The 19,609-nt window shown below is 38.3% G+C and overlaps 1 protein-coding gene across 4 annotated transcripts; it reads right to left on the bottom strand.

The window, feature by feature from the left end:
- Positions 1–1,826: 1,826 nt before the first annotated feature.
- Positions 1,827–17,366, bottom strand: LOC127449821 (zinc finger CCCH domain-containing protein 7B-like). Of its 4 annotated transcripts, none has more exons than XM_051713397.1 (22): positions 17,172–17,366; positions 16,489–16,561; positions 14,036–14,072; positions 13,693–13,890; positions 13,090–13,155; positions 12,938–12,994; positions 12,740–12,779; positions 12,097–12,317; positions 9,974–10,229; positions 9,809–9,885; positions 9,541–9,643; positions 9,290–9,451; positions 8,977–9,182; positions 8,718–8,818; positions 7,124–7,305; positions 6,949–7,004; positions 6,504–6,745; positions 5,309–5,414; positions 4,850–4,958; positions 4,313–4,446; positions 4,058–4,230; positions 1,827–3,955 (listed from the first exon to the last, which is right to left on the bottom strand). In XM_051713397.1, the coding sequence occupies exons 2-22, from the start codon at positions 16,545–16,547 to the stop codon at positions 3,775–3,777; spliced, it is 2,766 nt and encodes a 921-aa protein (XP_051569357.1). In that variant the 5' UTR covers positions 16,548–16,561; positions 17,172–17,366; the 3' UTR covers positions 1,827–3,774. The 4 variants fall into 4 exon arrangements, with proteins under 4 accessions (XP_051569357.1, XP_051569359.1, XP_051569358.1 ...); XM_051713399.1 differs by having other exon boundaries at positions 9,541–9,601; XM_051713398.1 differs by having other exon boundaries at positions 12,109–12,317.
- Positions 17,367–19,609: the final 2,243 nt, after the last annotated feature.

Here is a 19,609-nt window from a genome sequence, read left to right as displayed (position 1 = left end):
TACTCTTCACCAGAGGAGATTATCTCAAGAAAAAAAACATTGAGCAGTGGCTGGGAAAACCAGGATCTGTCATTAGAAACCTGATTGAAGAGTGTGGAAACAGATTCCATGTGTTCAATGATAATGAGACTAGAGATTGAACACAGGTTTCTGATCTACTGGAGAAAATACTGAACATGTTAAAGTGAACAGTGCAGATGTTGAAGCAGCTCATGAATCTATTGAACATGTTAAAGTGAACAGTGGAGATGTTGAAGCAGCTCATGAACATGTTAAAGTGAACAGTGCAGATGTTGAAGCAACTCATGAACATGTTAAAGTGAACAGTGCAGATGCTGAAGCAGCTCATGAACATGTTAAAGTGAACAGTGCAGATGCTGAAGCAGCTCATGAATCTACTGAACATGTTAAAGTGAACAGTGCAGATGTTGAAGCAGCTCATGAATCTACTGAACATGTTAAAGTGAACAGTGCAGATGATGAAGCAGTACATGAATCAACTGAACATGTTAAAGTGAACAGTGCAGATGATGAAGCAGTACATGAATCTACTGAACATGTTAAAGTGAACAGTGCAGATGATGAAGCAGTACATGAATCAACTGAACATGTTAAAGTGAACAGTGGAGATGTTGATTTGTGGTTGAAGTGTTTCACACAGAAGCTCTCAGATGTGCTGATATTCTCTGAAAAAGACCTCAGTGGAGTAAGTCGTGATGATGTTTATATCAAACTGCTAGAAGATGTGATCAGAAAAGAACTTCCTTCAGTAATATCTGGCATAAGCTGGAAATTCAGTACAATAACTTTTCCAGTGAAGCTGAACTATAAGTACAGACAAGAAGAGATTCTGATTGATCACTTCTGTCAGTGCTGTTGGGTTCAGTGTCCTTTCTGTAATGCCATCTGCACCAACACAATAGAAAAACATGATGGAGATCACAGTGTCCCTTTTCAAAGAGTGTTTGGAATTAATGGCACATATTACAGTGGAACAACAGAACTTTCTTTTAACATCTGCACAACAGAAGTAGCAAGTGATCGATCTTTTTATCCCAGAGACTCAGGTAAATTCCTCTGGAGAGAGTACAGAACAGCAGGAGAAGTTTTTGCTAACTGGAGCATCACTACTGACCTCTCTGAACAGCCGTACTGGAAGTGGTTTATGTGCACATTCCAGAAATATCTGGAACACTTCTACAATAAAACATTCCAGGAGAATGGAAAGATCCCAGACAACTGGAGAAAATACTCAAAACAGGATGCTATTGACAGTTTAGATAAATACATGTAATGGACGTACTCATTTGTACGTCACTTTGGATAAAAGTGTCTTTTAAAAGAATAAATGTAAATGTAACCATGTGAAGTGAATATACTTTGTAGTGTAAAACAGACATTCAAATGTCAACACTCAGATATATAAAGAATTTCCTGTCACAAAATCACTTGTGTCCTTTTACAATAAAATATATCACACTGAAAATGTCTCTAAATTTATTTTCTAAACTTGACCTATCACAACTTTAAATGTATAGCTTTACTATAGTCAAATTTCATTTTGACATTAGGTACTAAAATAAAAAAACAAGCAAATGAAACAGTCTCTAGACATGGCTCGAGTCCCTCATTTATTGCAAATCTATGGGATTTTTTTCTGTTTTATTATCTGCCATGCGAGTAAATCAATAGTAAGTCTGATCTCTCAGAAAAGCAACAGCACACTGTTGTGCATTCATATTCTTTCCCATAAAGTCTTTCTCAAGCAAAGCAGCATCTCATCAGATTACTAACTAAACACTAATATTCAGTCACTCTTTGTAATATACAGTAAAAGCATGTTTATTATATTACTGTTTATTACATAATACTGTAAGCAATACATTCAACGATCAATTGGCTTTTATAAACAGTGATTATATGAACAAAATTAAAATTACAAAAATAACACATCCTTCCTCTTCTCATATTCAAGTCCTGGGAAATATTGCGTGCAGATCGAGTCAAAATGAGAGAAACAAAATATTCTTTCCTGTCTAACAGATGTAATGTTTGATCAGTGTATATCAGTGTACATTATACACAATAAAGAAACTGGACAGTATAAAAGTAAAACACTTCATTAGATCCACCTGTTTATTTCAGCATGTGTTCTGATTAAATATTCCCAAACTGATCACACCCTGAACTCTCTGTCTGTTGTTGTGACTGCTGGATGTTTTATGAGTTTAGTCTGAATGCCACAAGCACAAAACATCAGATAGTCTTTCTTTTCAGACAGTCTTTCAGCTTCACTCTTCACAGATTAAAACTTTGTTCATTCTCATCAGGACTGACATTAACTTTCACCAGGACAATCTCTGAAATACACTATATTGCCAAAAGTATTCGCTCACCTGCCTTTAGACGCATATGAACTTAAGTGACATCCCATTCTTAATCCATAAGGTTTAATATGACGTCGGCCCACCCTTTGCAGCTATAACAGCTTCAACTCTTCTGGGAAGGCTTTCCACAAGGTTTAGGAGTGTGTTTATGGGAATTTTTGACCATTCTTCCAGAAGCGCATTTGTGAGGTCAGACACTGATGTTGGATGAGAAGGCCTGGCTCGCAGTCTTCACTCTAATTTATCCCAAAGGTGCTCTGTCGGGTTGAGGTCAGGACTCTGTGCAGGCCAGTCAAGTTCTTCCACACCAATCTCGCTCATCCATGTCTTTATGGACCTTGCTTTGTGCACTGGTGCGCAGTCATGTTGGAACAGGAAGGGGCCATCCCCAAACTGTTCCCACAAAGTTGGGAGCATGGAATTGTCCAAAATCTCCTGGTATGCTGAAGCATTCAGAGTTCCTTTCACTGGAACTAAGGGGCCAAGCCCAGCTTCTGAAAAACAACCCCACACCATAATCCCCCCTCCACCAAAATTCACAGTTGGCACAATGCAGTCAGACAAGTACCGTTCTCCTGGCAACCGCCAAACCCAGACTCATCCATCAGATTGCCAGATGGAGAAGCGTGATTCGTCACTCCAGAGAACGCGTCTCCACTGCTCTAGAGTCCAGTGGCGGCGTGCTTTACACCACTGCATCCGATGCTTTGCATTGCACTTGGTGATGTATGGCTTGGATGCAGCTGCTCGGCCATGGAAACCCATTCCATGAAGCTCTCTACGCACTGTTCTTGAGCTAATCTGAAGGCCACATGAACTTTGGAGGTCTGTAGCGATCGACTCTGCAGAAAGTTGGCGACCTCTGCACACTATGCGCCTCAGCATCCGCTGACCCCGCTCTGTCATTTTACGTGGCCTACCACTTCGTGGCTGAGTTGCTGTCATTCCCAATCGCTTCCACTTTGTTATAATACCACAGACAGTTGACTGTGGAATATTTAGTAGCGAGGAAATTTCACGACTGGACTTGTTGCACAGGTGGCATCCTATCACAGTACCACGCTGGAATTCACTGAGCTCCTGAGAGCGGCCCATTCTTTCACAAATGTTTGTAGAAGCAGTCTGCATGCCTAGGTGCTTCATTTTATACACCTGTGGCCATGGAAGTGATTGGAACACCTGAATTCAATTATTTGGATGGGTGAGCGAATACTTTTGGCAATATAGTGTACATCAGATAATTCACTCTGAACAACACTGAACTGACAACAATGAATGAAACTTCTTCAGAGAGATCCAGTGATTGATGGAGATGTGTGTGTAATAATTAAGTGTTATACTGTTATACATTATACTGTTATTATAATGATAACTGAATGTGTGTGTTTTAGTCCTGAAGGAGAAAGTTGTAGATCCCAAAGTCATTGTCGGTTGGAGATATCAGCATTTCGCCTCGGGCTTTGTCCAACCATCTGCGCAGAAAATCCCGCCGTCTGCGCCACTCCTGAAGCTCCTCCTCACTGTGAGCAAAGTCACAACTCACGCCATCAGGACAACCCTTCTCCAACCTGTCAATCAAACATCAGAGCCAAATAAGAGCAACTTCTTCTTTACGTAGCAACTGACACAGTAACGCTGATGGATCCTTGATGACATTGATGCTGGTGTACCTGGTGCAGATGGAGAAACAGGGTCCAGGGAAGCGATATGACCAGGCCAGACTCTCATCTTCTCCCTCTCCACTCAACACTCTTTGCTTGTGTTTGTCAGACGAGATGTGCTGCTGCCACTGACGATCACTGTTACTGTTTTTACCGCACAGACGGCAGAAAAAACTGTCCGGCTGACAACAAAACAACACACATGGAGCAGATATGACCGATGGGACAGATCAAAAACATGAGAATGAAAGTGTGAGCGTGTACCATCGGTTCAGCAAAGTCTGTCGGCAAGGTGATCTGCTTCTCTTCCATTGGCTGAGACAGTGAGGTGCCATCAGACTGTCTGTTCTGATTGGACGTGGTGAGCCAGACATCATACACCTGCTGGATGTCTCTGACTAACAGAACACAAACACTCAAATACAATAAACATCTAACATCTCATCTGTGAGATCACGACTGAATCACAATTCACTTCTGCTGAGTATGAAGAGTAAGTATTGTGCTGCTGTTGGTAAAGAATGTACTTTTAGGTATCAAGTAAGCCAGTATTGGAATGTAGCACAAAAAGCATTCACCGATGCATACTTTAAAAATCTACTGGAAATAGGATGCTATCTGGGCAACTTTAGCATCTCATATTCAGCATACTACGATTTTGGATGCACTAACCCTAATCTGGCACACTATATAGGACAGATAGCATGAGAATTAACCTTCAGTCCATGAAGAAACACACTGAACATTCAGTGTTTTCATGCTGTATGAGTTCATGAGTGTTTGTGTGTGTTTGAGGCTCACAGCCGTTGTTCTTCATGTACGTCCACAGATCTTTCTCCTCCTGACTGTGAGCGAATGAACAGTTCCCGATATAATGACACTTGCGCTGCTTCATCACATGAACACAGATCTGTGGAGGAAACATCAGGGTTACATCGCCAACAACTTATTAGTCAATCAGTGATGTTGACTACTCAAGATCTTTTTTCACTTCAGTAGATTTAGCATGGCACTTTGAAGTGTTTAATTCAGAGACGCAACTTCATAGAGAAGGTTTTGACAATTACTGATGAGTCTACAACTGTTACTTTACTGTATTTTGTGTCTCTTAATTCATACTCTTTACATCACCGCCGCTGCAGTCATCAATGCAGTGCTTTTTTAACAAACCACCTTTAACAAATGCTACAGCATCAAAATGGCCTAAAGACAACTGTATCACTTATAAATCAAAGAGTCAAATGAGTAGTTTTCACTCACGTCAAATTGTTGGGGAAAGGTCTTGGCAAAGGGCAAAGGTCGCACTGTGACCCACTTTTTCTTCTCATGAGACTTCACTAGCAAAACCCTTCTCTCTTTGGTCCAGCTAAAGAGAGACAGACAGACAGAGTTAGTGTCTTACTATTTATATTAATAATATTTGATCTTTCCTTTATGTGTAACTTCATTTTTATTATTTAGCATTATCCTTTTTAACTTATTTGTCAAGTATACACTGTATTTTTAGTCTTTTCTTATATTAACCCTTCTGCGTCAATAAAAAAAAAAGTTTTTCAGAGGTCCTTAGAGGACAAAAATGTCTGCGTCAAAAAACTGCCATAAAACTATTATATATTAATATTATTTTCCACTTTCACTGACATTTTAACCAACATCAGTCCTGATCATAACTACCAAATATTCAATCATTTTCAGGATTTTAACCCTTAAATGCCAGTTTGTTTATATAATGCCACTGTTGTTTTTTTACACACACACACTCACACACATTTCTCAATACACACATACAAAACACACTCTGACATCCATACCAACACACACACTTACAATTTTATCTGCATCATTTATTCAATTGTCCTGCAGTGCTCTATAATACAGCAAACAGAGAATAGGGGAAAAGCTTGTATTTGCTCCATAGGCTAAACATGAGAAAAATGGCGCCATCTGGTGGAAAATGTTAAAAATGTAAATTTTGAAGCCAGGGCTCCGGAATGAAAGCATAATATCACAGAATTCATGATTTTATGCTTTAATGGCACTGGGATCAAATATTGCAGTTTTAATGGGTTTCAATGGGGACATTTTTGTCCTGAAGGTCCTGAGTGTAACTATTTTGTGTACACAGTGTATTATAGATGTATTACAGGAACTGAGGTTGAAATATCAAAATTCCCCCCAAAATACACACCTTTGGCAAGCTTTATGCCGTTGGCATTAACACAGCCAAAATGATCGAAAAAACAAAAAAGAAAAGGACAAAAATGTCCCGAAGGTCGCACAAGGGTTAAGTATGTTGTTTTGCACTGTTTTATTTGTATACAGCTCAGCTGTAAACACTTTCGCAATATGAATGTACAATATTTGTCACTCCAGTAAAGCACCTTAAAAATGAAACACAGACAGATGTGAGAGAGACAGACAGTTATGGTGCTTGTATGGTTGTGTCTCTCTGCACCTGTGTCGGGCTTTAGCAGTGCAGTATTTGAGCGCCCGGTCCGGTTCACTGACCAGTCCGTCTTTCCAGCACTGACCACACACAAACTTCAGCTCAAGACTGTGATCTTTGACCTTAGCTGATTCAGCAATTCCTGTTCCCTGCACAGGACCCGCCTTCCCGTTGGTGTCCTCTGCTCTGATTGGACCGTTTGATTTGGCAGCAGTGTTTTTATTAGATAAACGTGAAGTCTCGATCACAGGCTGATGGAGACACAATACAGGCTGAGAGGGAGTTCAGAGTTCACAAACACATGCATTATGACATCATTTATGTTCTAATTAGTGGTGTTTTTTAATTCAAGTGAAGCATCAATTGCTCAAAGTGTTTTGTGTCAAACCGTACATAGTGTTTAAACCTATAATAGTATATTGTGGCTTTAATTATGGGATGCTAAATTACTCACTGGCTGTTTGTTCCAGTGTTTTTTTGACTCCTGGATGATCTCTTCAGGAGTGATACCTGACCACAAACACACACACGCACACATACACACACACAAGAGATGTTTGGTGAGTTTAAGCATGTGGCTCCACCTATTGGATTACTGATGTACTGCAATACAGTGTGTGTGTGTGTACCAGAGCCTCTCTGCAGTATCCAGGTCTGCAGTTCTATGAGTGAGTGAGCGAAGCAGCAGGCGTCTTCTCTCTTACAGCCGAATCTGAACTTATGACGACACATGTCCAACTGACAGTGAGGACTCAACACTCGTATCTTACTGTAACACACTGTACTGTTCTTTACCACATGAACCAAACACCTGACACACACACACACACACACACACACACACAGAGAGAGACAGAGAGGTAGGTAGATTTACTTCACATGTGACAGTAGTGTTTCTATATTTACACCCTAAATCTCTGAATAAAGATGTTGAGACCCCCCCCCAAAAGAAACATGAACATACAAAAGAATAAACAAACAAAATGACACAAAAATTAACTGAATAAACAGATGAAAAAGAATGAACAAAAAGAAAAGAAGAAACAAATTAAAGAAAGAACAAACTAACAAATCAAGGAGGGAAAATGAACAGATGTAAAAATAATAAGAATCAGCAAACAAAAAGAGGAATGAACAAACAAGGTAAAGAAAAAAAACAAAGGAAAAAAAATGGACTAAAACATCAAGAAAGGAAAAAAGACAAACAGACAAAATATATAGAATGGAAGAATTAACAAACAAAAGAAAATCAAATAAATGAGGGAAAGAGTGAACAAACGTATTTAGGGAAATAAGAACAGACAAAAGAGAAAGAACGAACCTCAAGAACAAATGAATGGAAAATTGAACAATAAAATAAAATGAAGAAAAAGAAAGAACAAACAAACAAAGAAAAGAAAAAAACAAATATATCAAAGAATGGAAAAAACAAACAAAAGATAAAAGAGAATATAAACAACAAAAACAAATGAACGGAAGAATAAACAAACAAAATAAAATGTACAAAGAGAAAGAACAAACAAACAAACAAACAAAAGAACGAAAAAAGATAAAAGACAGTATAAACAACAAAAAATGAACAGAAGAATGAAGAAACAAAAGAAAATGAATAAAGAGAAAGAACAAACAAACAAACAAATAAATCAAAGAATGAAAAAAACAAACAAAAGATAAAAGACAGTATAAACAACAAAAAATGAACAGAAGAATAAACAAACAAAAGAAAATGAACAAAGAGAAAGAAAGAACAAACAAACAAACAAACAAATGAATGAAAAAAAGATAAGACAGTATAAACAACAATAACAAATGAACGAAAGAATAAACAAACAAAAGAAAATGAACATAAAGAGAAAGAAAGAACAAACAAACAAACAAAAAATACATCAAAGAACAAAAAAGAAAAAAAGACAGTATAAACAACAAAAACAAATGAACGGAAGAATGAACAAACAAAAGAAAGAATGAGTAAACAAACATTATTCTATTTTTATTTTTATTTCTATTTTTTATTATCTCTGTCTTGTTGTTGTATTGTACACTTGGCAATAAAGCTCAATCTGATTCTGAAAGGAAGGAAAAAACAAACAGATGAAAGATAACAAAATGAATGAACAAAAGAACAAATGAAAAAGAATCAACAAAAAAATGAAACAAATAAACTAACAAAAACCAAGCAAATAAATAAATGAAAGAAAGGTTTTGCCTTTGTGGTTTTCTTACTTTTTCTTGTCAAACTGGTGTTGTGTTTGCAGGTTTGCACACAGATCAGGATTCTCCTTCCAGCGTTTGCTGATAATTCTGGGTTTACAGTCAAAACAGGCCTGCAGAAGAACAGACGACACGTGTTTCATCATCAGACTAAAACACTGACATCCTCCAGACATCAGCTGCAGTCCATCAACAGAATCATCTCTCTCCCCAGACAACACTTTAGAAACTGAAAGAAAGATCCTGTCTCTGTCAGTGTGCGTGTCGTTACCTCACAGAGGAACATGAACATGCCCGTGTGTTCATTCAGGAGTTTGATGACGCTGAGCGCTTGTCTCTGATTGGTCGCCAAATGATTGAAGAGCAGCTCTCTCACGAGTAAGCCCCGCCTCTCCTGCGTCCACACGTCTATTTCTTCTTGACAATATGCGAATGTGCAGTCCTCGCCAAACGTACACACCTGATTCTCCAAAATCTCTACACACACAGAGAGAGAGAGAGAGAGAGAGTGAATGAAGAGTAAAATGCATTCATTGCACATTCTAGTTAACCAATCACTGATCAGCTGACAGGTGTTGACGTACCTCTACAGAGCACAAAGGCACTCTGGAAGTTTTTATGAGTTGGGCGGAGCCGGATCCGCCTCCAGGGTGATTTAGCCCCGCCCCTTCTCCGGCACAGCAGCAGATCTTTCTTGCAGCTGTGAGTGACATCAGATCTGAATTCAAAATCCAGCACACCTGAACCTGAGAGAGAGAGAGACAGGTGAGTTACAGACAGACAGACAGATGTCTAATATACTGAAAACATTATTTTTTTCCCGTGTTTGTGTCACCTGTAGAAGTAAAGCAGGTGCTGCAGGCTTGTGTAAACTCATGTGAGTGTTCTAGTGGATTCTTGGACAGACAGGAAAGAGTGGAAGTCACATGATCATTCCTCTGTAACAAACACATACAAATGAAAAAGTTCCCATTTGAACAGCAGAGATATACAAATGCATCTTATTGTGTATATAGTGCATATTCTCTCTAATGTAAGTCTTTAATCCTCTTTAATTTGATCTAGTTATTTTAATATCTATCTATCTACCTAAAAACACTCACTGTATGAGGGTTGTTTGCAGGATTCAACTCATTTGTCAGTTTGACTGATGGCAGAAAACTACAACAGACCTTCCCACCTAAGAGAGAAATATCAACATAAGAGTGTGAACAGGTAATAAATATTAAATATAATGTGAAACAATAGAAAGGTGTTGCCACACACACCTGGCAGAATGAATTCAGACAGTGAATCGAGCGCGTCTCCTCCCACCACTAGAGGCCGCTGCAGGGCGACAGAGCCAGTGCACGAAACCTGCGGCGGACAGATGGAGTCTAACGCGTCCAGACCGTCTGAGTTCACATCAGGTTTAGTGAAGGAGTCGAGAGTGTTTAACTGACTCCCCGCATATGAGAAGAATGCAGGAGGAAGACGAGGAGATGAAGAGGAGAAACACACCAGACCGCTGGGGACAACGCCATTCTGAGAAGAGAAAAGACCACAGACGCTTCACTGAACACCTTGTGCATATTGAAGAAATGAAAATCACAAGCTCCAATGCTGAACTACACCTTCTGGGAGTTTAATTTGGTTACTGCATTTGCCAAAGTTTTTCATAAACGTCCAAATCTATTAAAAAAGAAATTCAGAGGTCTGTTTGAGGCACTAAATAGGAAGTAAACTTAATATTCACACTCACAGCTCTATATTGTGCTTTGTTTTCTGAGTTACAAAATCTCTGTGGACCCGGGGGGCGCTATACCGTGAATTTTTTTTTTACTTAAAGTCGGTGTATACATAGGTCAGGCATATGAGGTATTGTGTGAAAGCTTAGAATCTGAACTTTTCAGAGAATGCCATCACTTTTGCATTTATGTTACACAAAATAAGACCTGAAATAATTTGCGCTGCAAATTAGCGCCCCCTATAGGTAATGGGGTAGAAATATTAATTTGAATATAAGTCCTTCACATGGCACTTAAATAGACAAGTCACATATCAAATGAAAGCTCTCATTCTGAGGAATGTGACTGTACAGTTTATTGTGTTGCCCTAGTACCACAGTTTAAAAGATTTTCAAAAGAATCACAAAATGAAATATGATTTCTGTAAGTCATCAAATACACATGTCTCTTTTATGCAGCGATTATTGCTGCTGTAAAACTTTACATCTGCTTTTACCTTAGGGAGTTGTCTAAAAAATGAGCCACTGTTTACTTGTCTACGAGCTTGTTTGGCTGAATAATCCAATGTTATATCTAAGATGTCCAGAACAAAATATGCCATCCAGCAGGAAAAGTATGATAAACAAATCATCATAAAAATATGTTTTCGACTTTTGACAAAATGATATATATCATCGCAAATATGAGGATCTCAGCTTTCTAATGACACATAGATTGAGCTTCTAGTCCACTCAGAGGCCGAGATATGGACGAGCAAACCTATGAGGGCTGAAATACGTTAAAGCGCCACCTACATTTCAAATCTGTATATTGTGATGGAATGTGATCTAAAAAAAATTTTTTTTATAGTACTTGTCGCCATCTAGTGGAACAAAATAAGACTTTTCAAAGTGAGATAGAATGAACAGAGCTAGAATTGCATGCTTACAAATTTGGGACAACTACAAAAAAAGAAAAAGAAAAATCTGTTTATCATAGGATTATAAACATGTATGACTTGGGGGGGTTCTCTTGAAAACTGAATTTTTTTTTGCATTTAGTCCACAGTGTTTGTAAATGGTAAGCTTTTAAATTTCAGTTTAAAAAAATTGCAGGCAGCAGCCCAAAAATGCATCAGAGTTTAACCAGTTAAGTCTATGAAACACTCAGTAGCCTACTTGTTACTTTTAGATGGACTGAAATTCTTCTAAACACAAATGTCACTAATTGCTACTAATCGGCAAGCTCTAACGTGTCTAGTGTTTTCCATACAGCTGTTAAAAACGACTGCCCTTTATGACCTTTTTGCATGTCGGTCAATTTTAGATTTCCTTGCCCCTAAACAGCACATAGAAACAAAAACAAACTCTGGTTGATTGATGTGAAAAGGCCAAAATGTACTGTGGTTTTTCGTACGCCAGTCCATTTCATACAGTGCGCTTGATGCAAATTACGTCATCAGCACAGTACGTGCAGACTTTGCGCAAGGATAGACAAGCCTAGTTCTAGACACACGGATAGTCCATGTCTTTCTATGTCATCACAGCAAAATCAAAGATGAAAGTATTTAGGAAGCATGCGCCTGCTTTGAACATGTTTGCATGGGCTTGCTCTTAAAAGAGTATAATTTGAAAGGCTGAGCGCTCAACTGTGCACGAGAAGGAATGTGGAAAAAAGTCCACTACCAGTGTATACACCTGTGATGTGTCCTCCTCTTTAGACATACAGTCCAGCAGACTGTCCAGCTCGTCTCCCATCAGATCATTGTCCTCCAGTGGCTGTGAGACAGGCACTGACAGCGCCACACGCTGGCCACTCTCAGGTACTGCACGGAATAGTCTTGGGTCCTCATCACTCACGGGGACCGGGGCGGGTAAGACAGGAGACGACCACTCAGACAAACCAACTGAGACAAAGAAAAACGACGTGATAATAATGTACATGGTTACCAATACTGAAAAACAGCAGCAGAAAGCATTCACATAGTGTTTATATTCAGAATGCAATACAAGAATACTGCGAACTGCATAGTGAACAGTACATAACGTCTACTGCCCACTAGTGTTTTAAGTATTTGAAACTGTACGCAGTATGTATACATTTCTATAGTATGCTACAATGTTGTCACATAACCTCATCACATGCATGCGAGTGGCGTCCAGTTATCTCATAAATAAATACAATTATTTTGCATATACTATGTCCTATACTACTGGCAGTATGAAAAACACAGCACATAATCTGTGTTTTCAATGCATACAAAAAATTGCATGCTATGCACAGTGTATATACTGCATAAATAGTATGTATAATAGTAACAGTAAATACCTGCAGTGTCAGTCACTCTCTCCACTACATTAAAAGACATCTGGAAACAAAGGCAAAAGCATGCAAGCGAGAGATGTATAAATATGACATATGCATTTATTTGCTCATCAGATCCACCTGTGCAATAACGCACAGGTGAAATTCATGAACACCGATCAGACTTAAATGTGAAGGTTTTTGTTGTGAGCAATGTCCTGCCTCTTCTAGCGCAGGCGGCACATCCCAGTCGTCCAGAGAACTCAAGGCATTCCCCTCCTGAGACAGAACAACACATTTAGTAATAATTGATGCAACTGTCATGCAAATGTAGCTTTCTAAACAACAAGATATTATTGACAGCATGCACTCACGTGAGAACTGTTCTTCAAGTCCAGACTGACAGAGTGTTCTTGGGCCAAACTACTCACCGTCTTATCCTGAAAACACCAAAAACATTACACAGAGGTACTAAAGTAAACTAAAGATCTGTCATTCTTTATTCGTTTTTTTCCATCGGTTTGCTCTCCCATGGATGCATGTCCATTGGTTGAGCGATTTATGGACTTAGAAGAGATAGCAGAAGTGTATAAAGCTGGATGTGTGGAACAGTGAAGCCAGAATGGACAGCTGGCCTTCTCAAGTTTGTTGGTTTGCTCAATAAACTTTAACCCTTGACATCTGGAACCACTGACTCTGAGAGATTTCTTGCAAAGAGGGAAAAGATCTTCAACATTCTTCACGACAGCAACAGGGCTGAGCAATACAGCTAAAATATATATATCTAGATATTTTACAGCCTCAATGATATTCAAAACATTTGCAATATTATTAATTGGCTCTGAAAGGGCTTAAAACCACATCCGAACCAATCATACTTTAGCCATTAAAATCACGTTGCTTAATTTTAATTTATATTCAATACATCATAAAAAAACAGTTCAGAATCTATCCGGTGACTCAGATCTCATATTCACCATGTTCTGATGGGCTGTGGCATGGTTGATGTATAGACTCTCCAGCAGGGCGGCGGGCACATGCAGACCCTCGTCCTGAGCGTACAGTGCCACACTGACCCCCTCGCTGAAATCAGCTTGCGCCTGCATCCACCTGCGCTCTCGAAACGCAGCGTTCCCCTCATCCAAGAGATTACACACCAGCTTAATTACAAACCCCTAAAGAACAACAATATGAGGAGACAACACGGTTTAACATTTGGTTCGAGTATCACACGGCACAATATGATGGGCCAAACATGCTATATGTTGAACATGTTTGTTCTGAGTATTCTGTGTGTGTGTCTGTTTGTTTAAACTCAACCTCAAAGGCTTCAGGCTCAGGATAGGGCAAAGACGATCTGCAGACAAAAACAAAAACCAAAAATTGACACAAAATATGAGATATGACAGTAAAGCATGGTACGTTATAGTACAGTAATTTAGAGCAAGCTTTGAGTAGAGAAGAGTAAACTTTATAGAGTACGGTAAACATAGTATACTGCATAGTGCCGACCTTGTTAATTAAGCGACATAAGTGGCTGCATAGGGAATGTCGTGGAATAAGGAAGTCTTTTCTCTCTTTGCAAGAAAACTCTCGAAGTCAAGGAGTTCCAGATGTTATTTGAACAAAGCAACAAAACAGAGATGACAGCTGATCATCTGACTATCCCGTTCCAAACTCTCATTTTTATACATTTCTGTTGTCTTAGCCAATAGGCGTGCATCCCCACCTTATCTGTTTGCCACAATTAGTTATTAGACCATAGCAGTCACGTAGGCCATGCAGCTTTCAGAGTTTTCCTGATTTACATAATGCCCAGACTACTCTACAAATATCTATATACTATAGGAACTGCGACCACCAGGGGGCCCATTATCACGGGTATAGTATAGGCAAATAATTATTTGCACTAAGTGTAAATAGCACTAGCCACACAGCTATATGCACGCCAATAGTTTAATAGAACCTGTCAAAACTATGAAAAAAATATTATTTAAGATATATGTACATTTGACTTCTGTTTCCTTAAGAAGCACTGTGGCGACTTTAGTACGACAGGTATGGACGACCGGGGTTCAAATACACCTTTTGCCAATTTCATTCGTCTCCCCATATTAAAGCCATGTAAGTGAAGCCACACAGTGGCGGGTTTTCTATTTGAAATAAAAATAAACACAAAATGTCTAAGGGGAGTGTGATACAACTAAAGGTAAGCACGATAGAGGTAGACCAATATATCGGTTTTACCGATTAATCTCTGCCTTTTTCGAACTATCGTTATTGGCAAAACACTATGGCGATAGTTGCCGAAAGTTTTTTAACCATTTAATCATATCAAAATAAGAGTACCCGGTGTGTTTCGGGCTTGTTTGTACTTAAAAGTCCCGTGCTATGCACCAAATCTTAATTTGTTCAGGTTCTTTTGGGGATTTATTGGGATTTTGGTTGAACAATAAAATGGATCTGGGATTTTATTCATTTAGGACTCTTTGTCTGTGGCTGTCATTAGTAAGGTAAAAAAAAAATATATATATATATATTTTTTTACATATAAATAAATTTCCAAACTATCAGCTGCTTAATCAGTTATCAGTCTTTCCACCACCTTAGTTATCGGTATCTGCAAAATCCACTGTCGGTCGACCTCTAAAGCACGATGTCCTCGCTGAGGAAAACGTTGGGCAGCACAAAGAAGGGTTTGGTTTAGGTAGGGCACGTGAGTGGTGGCTTTCTTCAGCGGCTCGGCATCTCACGGGCTGGCGTAGAGCGAGGGTCTTGATGCACACACAGAGAAGAGAACGGTATTTCTCTCTCACGCAACAAATCTGGTGTGTTTCGTCCCGCTGCCAGCAATGTATTTAAGCTCCATCAGAATACTACATGCACTGAATATGTTGTTATATTATATACTGTTTTAGAATAAACTATAATACACTGCAGTGCAAATCGTATCTGCCACAATTGACACCAGGGTGCAAATAGCATGTGCCACTATTCTCAATAAGTGTAAATAGCATGTACCTTATCTTAAAGGTGCACTCCGCAATTTTTTCCTCATTAAAATAGTTTTACTCCTAAATAAATGAATTGTAATTTTGAAACATGTGTATTAAATCATGAGCACTCACATGAGATGAGGACTCTAGTCATATCAGTAACCTTATAAAAGCTGTTTTATTCTACATAGGGCAGGGGCTCCCTCATGGAGGCGGCCATTTTAGAGTCACATGACCAGCTGAATACTATTTAATTAATCTCAGTAACCATCCTGTTATTGAACGCTTTCACTCTTGGATTAAAGTGAATCATGGCTGATTGTGAATAGTGAATTTCTACGATGGCGTCTGGAACTGAAAACTATTGATTTTGAATGATGCTGCATCCACACCACTAGGTGTCACTGTAAGTCCAAGATGACGTGAACGAAAAGTTACTAAGTGCACCTTTAATTTCATTTGATCTTGGAATTTAATTAAAGTTAATTATTCATTTATGCATGTGATTGTAGTGTTTGGTTAGTTAAAAAAAATATATATTATCTCATGTATTTACATGCTAATAAAAACAACAGCTGATAGTTTTACATTTGTAAGCTTTATGCTTTTAAAAATTAATCAACTTGTTTGTTTGCACAGTTTAAGCTTGCTTAGTTATTGATGTTGGGCGTGTTTGCATGGGTGTACTTGTAGCTATGGGTGCCCCATTTTGAAAATCTGCATTGGGCCCCAAAATGCAAGGGCCGTCCCTGATGCTGCATAGTTTCAAGGTCTTACTTGATGAAGCTCAGCGCTCTCTGAATCTCGTCTCTGCGCTTCTGACTCTCACGACTCATGTTTCATCACACACCTGACAAACAAACACATGTGTAAAAGTGCACGTTTACATCAGTTCAACATGACAGGTCCATATTAGGACACTGAAGAGAGCATCTGCTCAATGTCTTCAATGTAAATGTAAATACTGCACTGAATTATTGCACTTACAATGCATTAAACACATTGGCTATATGTCCATATAATGACCAAAAATATCATGCACACAGGGAGAAAACACATTTCATATCAAGAGACCTATGTAAATATACAGTCCTCACTGTACTGTATGTGCATATTTGTGGGAAGTTTTGATAATGTTTCTAATGTGACAAATCAAAGGGTTGTGCTCAAAATCGAGTGAGCTCCCTACATAGACAGCAGCATTTTTGGGAATCACAGGGCGCGTGCAGTGATGCTGCTGTCTATGTAGGGAGCTCACTAGGATTTGAGACGCACCCAAAATAACTCACGCTCGCTTCCTTCCCGTTATAGTTTCTGCAAAAGCGAAACTAAATCAGCCGATGAAACTAACAGACAGAACGAAACTCTAACAACTCATAAAGACAGTCCCTAACTTTTAATAAACACTTAATACAAATATAAACTCATGTTTAAAGATGAGTCGACTCTTCTCCACTCACCTGTTTCTGCAGAAATGACGACAGGACGCGCTTTCTTCTGCGTTTTGCGTGTGTTTTGTTAATAGTTCGTGTTTAACTCAACAGATGGATAATTGATAGATAATCAGTTGATCAATCAGAGTTGGAACATGTTCGCGTCACCGCTGCGCCTCACCCGCACTGTGAGCCGCACTGAAGTTATCGGGTTGGTTTCTATTTCCTATGAAACACTGTGATTCCTACAGGGGGCGCCGGGGGGCTCAAAAAGCCGAATCCTCCGTAATAAACATTCAAATTTGAGGATGTTTTTTTTGTCTTACTGAAGATTTTTGTACTTTAGAAAATATAATCAATTGAAGATACTAATTCAAAGTATTAATATGTGACATAAAAATGAAAATCAACAGTAAAAATCTCTATAAAATGAATTTAAAGGTGTCTCTACAAGTCATCAAAAGCGGCCGTGATTGGTCCATTCAGAGCAGCGCTAAGAAAAGTAACAAGTACCATGTGACAGCGGTCTGGACAATAATTTACACTAGAATTATTACTGACACACTTTTATAGACATTGAATTGGAATTATACTTTCCTAATTCTATGCACAAGACACATGCTGCCAGTTATTGCATTTACATGTACTCAGTGTTGGGTATAATGCGTTCCTAAGTAATTAATTACTGTAATTAAATTACTTTTTCATTGAAAAAAGTAAAGTAAGGGATTACTCTTAATTTTTTCAGTAATTTAATTACAGTTACTTCTGATGTAATTGCATTAAATACTGTATAGACTATAGAACAATTCTATATAAAACAAAAGTGAATTTAAAATAGAAATGTAATGTCTAATGTTCAAATATATGTTTTCTAATTTAATGCCGCCCCCTTAAATTCTTTGGCTAGCTCATGAATAATTTATTTGATTTTATATGATTTATTTGAAAGAACAGTTTCATGTCTATCCTTGTATTTTTCATCTGGTTGAGGTTGATCAGTGTTTCAGAAAGTAATTAGTAATAAGTAATGCAATTACTTTTCAGAAAGAGTAATTAGTACAGTGTAGAAGATGTAATTAGTGTTAGTAATTAATTACTTTTTTAGAGTAATTTACTGAACACTACATGTACTTTAAAGCAATAATGTGTATTCATATAAACACATTAGTCCGACTGAAATCGTACCCGTCTGGTTTTAGTGAAATCAAAGTAACATTTTTCCACTAAGGGCCAATTTGCCCGCTAGAGTTGTTTGCCCTGAGCATTTTGTTTTTTACCTTTAATTGTCAGTTTGAATAATCAGATAAGCTGTTACAAACAAATTTAAATAAACAACAAATTGTGTCATGTGATAATATAACTACTAGGCTTAGAATACAATATTCAGAAATAATTTTTGGCACCACATTTTCAATACTGGGGGCATTTTGTAACTTTCAGTGGAATTGTTTCCCACAGCCCTTGTTAATTTGTTAATTTTGGACTCTAATGTCCTACAAAACTCAATATCTGCTCTGTAATGTTTAATGGATAACCAACTGTTAATTGATTTATTTTTTCAGACAAACATGTACAGGTTAAGACATATTCTTAACCCTTGTGTAACCTTGGGGACATTCCAATCATTTTGGCTGTGTTAATGCCAACGGCATACATTTTAGCCAAAGGTGTGTATTTTGGGGGGCATTTTGATATTTCAACCTCAGTTCCTATAATACATCTATAATACACTGTGTACACAAAATAGTTACACTCAGGACCTTCAGGACAAAAATGTCCCCATTGAAACCCATTAAAACTGCAATATTTGATCCCAGTGCCATTAAAGCATAAAATCATGAATTCTATGATATTGTGCTTTCATTCCGGAGCCCTGACTTCAAAATTTACATTTTTAATATTTTCCACCAGATGGTGCCATTTTTCTCATGTTTAGCCTATGGAGCAAATACATGCTTTTCCCCTATTTTCTGTTTGCTGTATTATAGAGCACTGCAGGACAACTGAATACATGATGCAGCTAAAATTGTGTAGGTGTGTTGGTATGGATGTCAGAGTGTGCACATAGTACTGAAAATCTAGATGACAATAATAAGAAAAGGAGAAAGGAAATTCTGGAACAGCATCAAGACATATATAACCAGAAACCTACTGGACAGACAGCTTGAGATGCTAAGTTTGAGATGTTTGAGTTCAAAAGAGTACTAACTTGGTTTGGCTGCCCTGCTCCAGGGAAAGACAGGTTATGTTACTTTATGATTAAATATGCAGATGAAGTTCTCAAGGCAGTTTTGGATCTTTTTAATAAGGTGTGGGTGGAAGGTAGATTGTCAAGGGACTGTAAACATGCAGTCATAATTCCTATAGCCAAACCAGGAAAAGAACCATCAATAGACCTATTGCCCTCACATCTAACCTTAAATTGGATAACATAAACATAACAGTCAATTTAAGCTGGGCAG

The sequence above is a fragment of the Myxocyprinus asiaticus genome, chromosome 13, assembly GCF_019703515.2.
Source record: "Myxocyprinus asiaticus isolate MX2 ecotype Aquarium Trade chromosome 13, UBuf_Myxa_2, whole genome shotgun sequence".
Lineage (NCBI taxonomy): Eukaryota > Metazoa > Chordata > Actinopteri > Cypriniformes > Catostomidae > Myxocyprinus > Myxocyprinus asiaticus.
Note: the sequence above shows the minus strand (reverse complement) of the source record. Positions and strands in the feature narration are given on the sequence as shown.